Below are 9,531 nucleotides of genomic sequence, written 5' to 3'. Positions count from 1 at the left end.
GGTTAATCTGCACGTTTTGGACCAGAACCCGTCTCCTTCCTCAGTGCCTCGATGGACAGATTCTCTCATTATTGTGGCTTTTACCAAATAGAAATAATTTTAGCTATTTTAACTGACCTAAAACAAAAGAAGTTAGGACTGATTTAACTTCACAGTGAGAAAAAAAATATGGGCATTTCTTTTTATTCAGTGTATGTAAACTTCTGTATTAGCAATTCCTAAACAACGGAACAAATTTGAAATATAAATTTACACTTCAATTTATTTTAAAAGAGATTTTTGCAAGTTAAAGCTATTTTTCAACATAAAATTCTAGTTTTTAAATGTCCTCAAACTGAAAGTGAAATTTCTCAAAATAAAAATCCCATTGATTGATCACTATAGATCTACAACAAGAATGCCAATACATTTGTCTTTAAATTAGTAAAATGATAAGAGGAATGTGAAACAGCAGATTTGTCTTCATTTATTTGAAGTGGAGTTTCAATTTTTAAAAAACTCTGTGTGAACATGAGTGACAGAATGAGGGAGGGAGAAGGTACAGGCTGAAAATGTCAGACGTTTTCTAGTTAGAAAAATAAAACGACATCAGTGACAGACTTGGTTACACCAGGATGATGAGTTCATTCCTACCGTTTCAATCAGACACAGTGGCTGAAAATGCACCAATGTGATCAGTCAAGTACATCAGATCCACAGAGGAACACCTCAAAACATTGGTAGTGTTTGGAACAATTACAATTTCAAATAACATCTGAGAGGCTGGCCGCCAGCTGTGCTCTGTGCCTGCTGTAACTGGGGAAAACGATGAAGAAAACGGTAAAAACACAACTTCTAATGATTAACCTGAATATAACGAGCATCTTGCACTGAAAGCAACTTCACTTTGAGTCGGGGTGAAAAGTGTCGTTAAGAAAACAGCTGGAAAGGATGACGATGAAGAAGGAGGCTTAATGGACACGTTATTCCCAACCGGAGCGGAGGCCACGTTCCTCCAGACCGATGACGGAACGTTCTGCTCCGATTCTCCTCACATGCGATGCTTACGGCGCCGAGTAGATATCCAATAAGATTAACTCTTTAGGAATAAATGGGCTTGAGGTTCCTACGGTCCTTTCAAGCACACACACCAAAGAATACAACCACATCTCACGCTATTCTTTAAGCAGGAAGCACAGCGGCTTTGCCCCCCCACCGCCGCGCCGCTCAGAGTCCGTCTAAGACACAGCGTCTCGGTTCCCTACGCGTAGACTCCCTCCGCTCGCCACCAGGTTGCGCAGCAGTTTGCAGCGGCCGGCCAGGTAGTCCTCCTCGTCAACATTGACCAGCAGTTTGATGGCCTCATGGCCCACGGCCTGCTTTAGGGAATCCGTGATAAAGACCCCTTTGAGCGCCTCCAGCAGTGAGCCGTTGATGTAGTCCCTCCAGAAGGCGTCCAGGTAGGTGAGCTCCGAGAACTTGATGTCGCAGATGATGGAGCCCAAGTCTCTGGATTTCAGGATGGTGTTGGCCTGGTTGAAGCGCTCAAACTGCCGCTCCACCGCCTCCTGCTTGTTGGAGAAGATGTTCCCTTGGAGGGCCGACTCGTGCTGACAGTATTCTGCACGAACCCGAAGACGAATATCTGAAAAGGAACCGACATGAAATCAGAAAATGATCCCGTCGTTGCACAGACATCACAGAGTTTCCTCCAGTGCATTATGAGCCTGGCGGGCCTCCAGGTTTTCTCTTTCACCAGACTAAGGCTTGTTTGTTTATTTGTTGTTTATCATGCAACTAATTGATTTATTGCTTCTTGCAACAGGCCTACATAACATGATCAGTATGTGAACACATTGGCAGAGTGAAGTCAGTCTTTTTTATTCCCTGGAACGGAAACCACTGCTCATCTTTACCGCTCTGCAATCTAACAACTTCATCCTAATAAAGTGAGAAGACAGAGATAAAGGATCAAAAATATTTGGGAACTTTAATTAGCATGAAACAACTGAAGGGAAAAATATGAATATTTATTTTAATTGTATTGTTTGCCTTTTTTAAGCCTTTATACTGTAGTTGGTGTTTAAGTAACACAAACATCTAGTCATATTTTCAAATTTCCTGTCAGCTTTAAACATTTTTAAGTCAAAAACACGGCGAGTTGCTGGTTGCTGTCTTAGCTCCCGACCACCGGGGTCGGCAATATTTCTGGGGGAAACGCTGCATCGTTACTCTGGTCTAAACAAGTGTTTTTGTGTTCTTTAGGAGGGCGCCACAAGGGGGCGCTGTGGGACCTCAGAAAGATGAGAAAATACAGGAACTTTTTTTTTAATTAATCACATAATTTTTTTAAAATCTAAAATCTTAAAATTCAAGATTTTAAAATAAAGATTTCAAAATCTTAAAATCTAATTTTTCTTTTCTGTTGTTAATTTTTTTTTTATTAAATAAATGTTAAAATAAATTATTTAAATGTTATTTCTGATTTTCTGCCAGACAAATTTCAAAAATTGGAAAAGTTTATGGCAAGACCAAAAGAACTGTCCAAATGTGGAGAACCTTTCTGCTGAAACGCCATAAAAACTGAGGGAATAAAATTACATTTGATGTGATAATATAAAGTATGAAATATATATTATACAATATCTGTTCATCACTTCCTGTCGTCCTCTCCCTGTAGAAGTCAGATTATGTCATTTCTTCTTCTGTGGTGTTACATACAGCTGATTCCACACATCTGGCCTTGCTCATGTTTATAAGTTTATGTCCTACATGGACATAAACATTCCTTCTCACTAATGCTAGAGATCATTTTAGCGTTACATTTTCACTAATATAACGTTTCTAACAGCTGTAATCCTTTTCATTCTCACCACAAGTTTGCTTTTCTTTGCAGTCAGCAGATGAATTGCTCCTCTTGCGCTTGCGGTGCGGCGCCGGAGGGCTCGGCTTGGTTCGGGGAGAGCCCACATGTGATCCTGATGGGGAGCAGCATATGAACGGCTGTGAACCTATGAAGTAGAATTATGTTTAAAACTGTTAGGAAACCATCTCAGCAAAAGTTAAAGAGGTCTTTGAAGAAAAATATTGCCGTTTGTTGTTATTAAGTGGGTCTGTTTGCCAGTGGACTGCTGTAAACATGGCGGGTGGGATGTTTCCCACACAGACCCACCTGTTCTTCTGTGGGCTACGCCGTCTTTACACTGCTCTGATCCTCTGGGTGAAATGTATCGCACAGACGTTTCCTCCAGGTACTTGTCAACAGGATCTGGGCACACTGGAAACAACTTAGTTAGTAGCTGATTTCTAATGCAAACCTCCAAACTAACAGAACGAAGAACCCAAATGCACCAGCGATCATTGAATGCTGCAGATTTTACTATTAAATTTTAATTCAGTTTGATGAAAAATGTTCTTAAAGAGACAAAAAATACCCTAAAAAGACTCAGAATCCAGTTCAACCTAAACTCTTGAATGATAAACAAGTTTCCAGTCCCAAGATGGCAGCAGGGTTCAAATGAATCAACAGGCTGCCTGTTCATTGGAGAAGAGGAAGTGACCTACAGAGGCACACTGGTGTTCAGAGCTGACAGAGGAGGAGAGATGGGGAGGTTTGTGACAGTCAAAAGAAAAACAGCAACAGAAGCAAGTAAAGCAAGTAATATTATGACTTTATTTTTGTCATTAAAATAGACCAGGGAATGTGAAAGCCTACATAATCCTTGAGTTTAGTGATTGCTGGGGCTGTAATGATTCCTCGAATGATTCGAGTACCTTGATTATTAAAATTCCTCGAGGAAAACGTATCTGCCTCGAAGCTTCGTTAAATTAAGTTTTATAATTTAGCGCGCCGTGTTCCGCCCGGGTCATTATTTGTGGTGGGCAGCGCTCTCACTTCCGCCTATGAGTTGTTGCTACGTGCCAACAGCACGACGTTGAAGTTTCCGGTGTTTTACAGGACAAATAAGCATTGTTAATTGCGATGCTGGGTACACAACAGCTTTTGTGATGTCATTACGTTTCGGAGGAGAAAGAGAGAGAGAATGAGAGAGAAATCCAATTAATTGTAAAAATTTCAGTTTCAAAAGTAAAAAAAATTTGCAATAAAAACTCAGAAGAAATGTTAAAAAAACAAAAGTCAGAAATTTGACCAAACAGCCTGAAAACAACGTCGTCTGTTGGGCGACCAGGGGAGTTAAAATGGAGTTTTAGAGGAAGGCGGATTAGAAAAGCCAAAGTTGAATAAAACCGAACCCTTGTGATTCAGCAGAACCCTTCCTGCAGCATTTTAGATCAGCTGGCCCTTTAAGAAGTTTCAGTTTTGCAGACACCACACAGATTCATGTTTTATTCAGGAACAAGATGTTTAGAACTCTGGCATTGATGTGCAAGAGAAACGATGAGGCCCCACGGACGTTCCTAATGTACATCCTGGATAAAAATAACTCCAAGATTCCACACAGACTGCAAAGGAGACGCCACTGGAGGAAAATGACTGGCCGAAGTTTGTTCCCAAGGTTTGTCTTCTCTCAATTTATTCAAACCTTTCTGGGTTTATAATGTGCTTTTAATCTATTTGGTTCTCAATGCAAAAATACAGCTAAATATCAGCATAGCAGAGAAATTGTATTTATGGAAAATCCTATATTCAGGTTTAAAGTCACAGTTCGGTGTGTTTTCAGGACATAAAATGTGTTGTGCTTTTTAACTTCATTCAAACAGAAAATAATTTTCCATTTCTGACATTAATTTGATTTAATTTTATTCTACAACTTTAAAAATTGGAATTAACTGAACTAACTGGATACCTGGTTCGATTGTTTCCATGAATAAAACCGTAAACGCAGGCAGAGCCAACAAATGGGTGGGTACAACAATAAACCGCTTGAAAACGGTGCAGACTGAAACAGTTGTTTAGACACAGTATGTTGGCAGCCTTGTGTCCCAGCCGTACCTGAATGCATCAACAGAGATTCCTCCAACAGGAGTTTGGGCTGACCGGAGGCTCCAGGTAGCTGGATTTGGACTTTAGCTGATTTTCCTCAGTGCTAACAAAGAGGAAACTTTCCTCTTTGAGAGGTACCCCGCCTCTCGCCCAGAACGTTACCTGGAGAGGCACCAGGACCTCCTGACCCCACCAGGGACCAGGGTGTAAGAAAATGGATGGATGGGCTAACAAAAAGGTCAGAAAAAGTTTTTTTCCCACCTAAGAAGTTTCACTGCAGGCTGGATGATTAAAACGTTTTCTAAATGGTTCCATCAGAACAACCAGTCTGTTACTCCATTTAAGGCCTAATTTTAGATTTTCTGCTTGGAAATCCCTTAATTCAGTTCTTTTCTTCTCCTCCTCTGTATAAATCAACACATTAGCGCCCCTGTGAGGCTGAAGGGAAAACTGCTTCTCTTTTACTGGACAGCAATAGTTCAGTTGAACTAAAAATATCATGAGTAGGTGTTCATGTTTGTCCGTGAGAGCCAAGCAGAGCCGCAGCGGCCTTTGGATGACCCAGAGGTAAATGTTTGACCCTCTTCCTGTTGGGTTTCTAAGAGAACCACAATGCAGGGAAAAAGTTCATCTACATGAATTACTGGATTTATCAGAAAAACCTGGAGCTAAGAAAGCACTAGAACCAGTTTGGTACTGGAGTAAGTTGGCTGCAGAATCTCAGTGGATCTAAACTGATTTTGATGGATCTGTTTCATTTCCTTCAGAGGTTTAATGTGAATCAACGTTTCTCTCTAGAGTATAAAACACTTATTCCTCTGATTTATCTGCAGTTTACAGGTTACCTGTGAATAGTTGCGTTTACACTGATAATGTGTGCAAATCTTTGCCTATATTCTACTAATGTTGAAAAAAAAAAGCAATTTTGCAATTATGGTGTTAAACAGTTAAATATATTCATAGCTCAGCCAATCAGATCATGATGTCTCCATCATCGTCCTACGCAGGCGTTGGAGCAACAAGCCCCGCCCACTAGTGAGCGGCTATGCATGCGGCATTTTGGGGAAATTTTACATGTTGGAATGATACACAACTTTTTGTGAACTTTGTGGCTGCACATTGTCTGAAAAAAACAAAAAACAAACCATCATCTTCCAACAACTTCCTATCGTCTTTTTTGTCATTTCTGCCAGTAGTAACAACTGTGACTAGTGTAATGTGAAAAAAAAGTGTTTCCATAGCAGTTTTGCAAGATTTATCTATTAAAATCCGTCTGAAAAACCACATCATCCTCCAGCAAAAGATTTTTTATTAAAATACATCAGTTTTTTCAAAATTGCCGTGTTTCTAGTGAGCAAATTTATTTTCATAATCTCAAGTTTTGCAGTTCTATGGTTAATGGAAACGCAGCGGCTGTTGAACAGAAACTGTAACTCACCAGTCTGCCGCTTCCTGAGGGTGACATAAGGCAGGAGGTCGTGGCGGGTGATTATCCTCAGAAGCTGCAGAACGTGTCGAAAGTTTGTCTCGTCGCACCGGCCCTGGCGTTCCAACGCCAGCAGGAAGTCTCTGCCGCTCCTGATGCCGCCGCGCTCGTACTCGTCAATCACGTCGACAAACAGGAAGGACAGCACCCTGACGTCCCTGTGAGTTAGCTGGGCTCCGACTATGTCGAACATGCGATGGAGGGAGTACAGCCCGTGGGAGTTGTCTACGGCCTCCTCAGGCCACGGCTCAAAGCCTCCATCTTGTCTGGATGTGCCGGAGTTTGTGGAGTGAGCGGAAGTGTTTCTGTTGGCCGTCTGGTCGCTGGTTGCCGCCACACTGCGGCAGCCCCGCCTGCCTAGCAACGCTCTGTGCTCCAGCGGCCCGCTGTTCGCCCGGCTCTGACTGGAGTCCACCCGCAGCTGGGAGTGAGCCGAGGAGTTCGGGGCCAGGTGAGCAGGAATACCGGCATTCGGGATTGGTTGTTGTTGTTGTGATGTCATATCCAAGGTCGATAGAGACGAGAGACGTTAGGATCCCACCAACTTCCACGGCGTTCCTCTGCTCCAACAGACGAGCTGATGAGAGACGAAAGCATAATGCAGGAGGAGTAAAACTACTTTTCATCAGGCTTAGCAGCTCCAAAGCTACGTCCACAAACCACGTCTTCATTCTCAGTTTCCATTCTTTACTGAAATACTTTTTTTTTGCGCAATTGTTCAGACTACTAATTAAATTATTAGTCGCAATAAGCAATAAATCAATTAATGGTAGAACTGGACAATATTATTGAAAAACGTATAAGCGATAAAACAAAACATTAGGTCTTGATCTGATTTCTGTCCAGAATACGTTATGACACCTTGTTTTCCCTCATATAGATTCATTTTATTCAATTAATAAAAACCACATTGTAAGAGGAAAACAGTCTTGAATATATACAGTATATACATGCACATACCGTGCAACTTTATTTCTTTTGATTAACTTCCTCAGTTGCAAATTCCATAGTAATCTAATTTTAATCACTGTACATAACATATGAACAATAACAGTATTGGCCGATGTTGGACATTTTTTAACTAATGCTGGGACTCAATTAAAATTAAATCTAGTTAATTTCAGAGTCTGTAATTAAATGTATTTTAATACATTCCAGCATTCCTTTAGATCATTTTTAAAGTACAAATTAACCCCAGTGTGCTGAGAGAGAGCCACACTTTGAAAGCCATCGCTGTTAACGGATGTTGCTCGTGTGTCAGATTTACGGGTGTACCAGAAATGAACATATACAAAGGTTCCGGCGGGAACCAATGTTTATTTCCATCTGGTTGCAGTTTGTATTAAAACACAAGGAGAGAAAATGGTTGGTCATGTGATGAATGCAGAGCAGGACTGTTTAACTGGAGCAGAACGATGTCAGCGATGTCGCCATGTTTTCACTGTGTGTAAAGAAGTTAATATAATATTGGAAGATATCGGTAACAGCTATAACAGCAATAATGACTCAAATTTTTTATATTACAGCATTCCTAATCTGATCAGTATTATCTATCTTATGTTTTCCAATTTTCTCTATTGTAAAATCTCTTGTTCTTATTTTTATTTTTTACCTTTTTTTGTGAATCTGCATGCTCCCACTTTCCTTTGACTTGCTGCTGGTACACCTGAATTTCCCCATTGTAGGACAATGAAGAACATTTCTATTGTTTTCTTTTCTAAATTTTTTTTTTAAAGCAGCAAGGGTGAAGCTAAATGTTTCGACATGCATTTCTTCCGTAGGGAAATAAAAACTGAGGTGTCAGGTAAAATAGATTTGGATGATAATTGATATCAGTGTACATTAATGGTAATTTAGCTTAATATATCTGGATAAATGGGGTCTTTAGCTGTGATGAACCTCTGAGCTGAACACATGTGATGGGCTGTGGCTGTTTATTGACGCTGCTAACGACAACATTTCATTTCTGTTAGCTGACAGCGACAGATACTAACTCCAGACAATAAAACGCATAATCCACACGCAAACGTCTCCTGCAGGTGACAGTTTTACTTTACCTCGAGTGTTTTGGGATGATCCAGATGAGCCTTAGACAGCAGGAGTCCGCGGTGGATAAACAACATGAAGCTAGCTGCTCCTGAGCTGTTAGCAGCTTAGCTTCTTCTCCAATAAAAACCGTCAGCTCCGTTCTGCGGCTGCGCTGCAGTTCACTGAAACCGGCCAAACCATCGCTTACAAGCGGACTGAGGGGCAAACAGCGTCCCGCAGAACAGGACAAAAAGGTAATGCAGCTGTTTTGGTCCGGCTGTCGACATCACAGGTAAATTAAGCTAGACAATTTTCGGTGTTGAGGTAAAATGAAAGAACTTCCTGGTCGCACTGCGGTTGACTTCCGGGTTTCAGATTCAGTTTTTTTTCACTTGACCGAATAAATAATAAAAACAATTTATCGAATTTGACACAAACAAAAACATTAAATACATAAACACAGTAGTTCAATATTTGATTTTAAAATTCTTAACTAGTTTTAATTACCGTAAAATTATCTTACAGATATCTTGTTTTTGTATTTTTTGACACATTTTTTGGGATGAAAAAATGCATCAGACAAATAATGCAATTTTAAAATAATGATTTCATTTATTAATAAAAACTAGCTTTCCAAACCAAGCTAGCCCTATATCAGCTCATAAATCATAAATTTACTCTTGATGACCATGGTTTTTGGAAAGTTGAGTTCATTTTCACTGAATGTGGCTAATAGATGAGCAGAATCAAGAAATAACTTAAACAGAAAGAACCTGAAACACGTAAAAAAAGCTATAAATCACCACCGAAGTCGGAGGAAGATGAGAAATGGATGATAAGCAATGTAACTCACATCTGACAGTCATAGAGCTATTCCTAAAGCTTTGGGATTGAAATGGCCACATTCACTACCTGGAACGGTAGTGAATCGTCTCATCAGAGGTCAACCAACCAAAATTACTTCAATAACTCATCAATGATTCATCCAGGAGGTCACGGAGGAACCCAGTACAGCTGAAACCCTGCAGGCCTCACTTGCCTCAGTTAAGGTCATTTTCATGAATAAATTACTAACTACTAAGACATTTTATCA

General features: G+C 40.4%; 1 protein-coding gene across 1 annotated transcript; it reads right to left on the bottom strand.

The window, feature by feature from the left end:
* Positions 1-443: 443 nt before the first annotated feature.
* LOC102229203 (death effector domain-containing protein-like) lies at positions 444-8,782 on the bottom strand. Its single transcript, XM_005816307.3, has 5 exons — positions 8,468-8,782; positions 6,363-6,987; positions 3,152-3,256; positions 2,853-2,990; positions 444-1,624 (listed from the first exon to the last, which is right to left on the bottom strand). Exons 2-5 carry the CDS (start codon positions 6,910-6,912, stop codon positions 1,218-1,220), a joined length of 1,200 nt encoding a protein of 399 aa, XP_005816364.1. The 5' UTR covers positions 6,913-6,987; positions 8,468-8,782; the 3' UTR covers positions 444-1,217.
* Between the last annotated feature and the right edge of the window lie 749 nt (positions 8,783-9,531).

The sequence above is a fragment of the Xiphophorus maculatus genome, chromosome 1, assembly GCF_002775205.1.
Source record: "Xiphophorus maculatus strain JP 163 A chromosome 1, X_maculatus-5.0-male, whole genome shotgun sequence".
In the NCBI taxonomy this organism is placed as follows: domain Eukaryota; kingdom Metazoa; phylum Chordata; class Actinopteri; order Cyprinodontiformes; family Poeciliidae; genus Xiphophorus; species Xiphophorus maculatus.
This window is presented reverse-complemented; position numbering and strand designations above follow the sequence as displayed.

Coding starts and splice junctions, on each gene's coding strand:
- LOC102229203 (XM_005816307.3), bottom strand. CDS start 6,912: ATGACATCACAACAACAACAACCAATCCCGAATGCCGGTATTCCTGCT. Junction 2,991..3,151: donor CGTAGCCCACAGAAGAACAG/GTGGGTCTGTGT, acceptor TCTACTTCATAG/GTTCACAGCCGTTCATATGC. Junction 1,625..2,852: donor CAAAGAAAAGCAAACTTGTG/GTGAGAATGAAA, acceptor GTTCCTTTTCAG/ATATTCGTCTTCGGGTTCGT.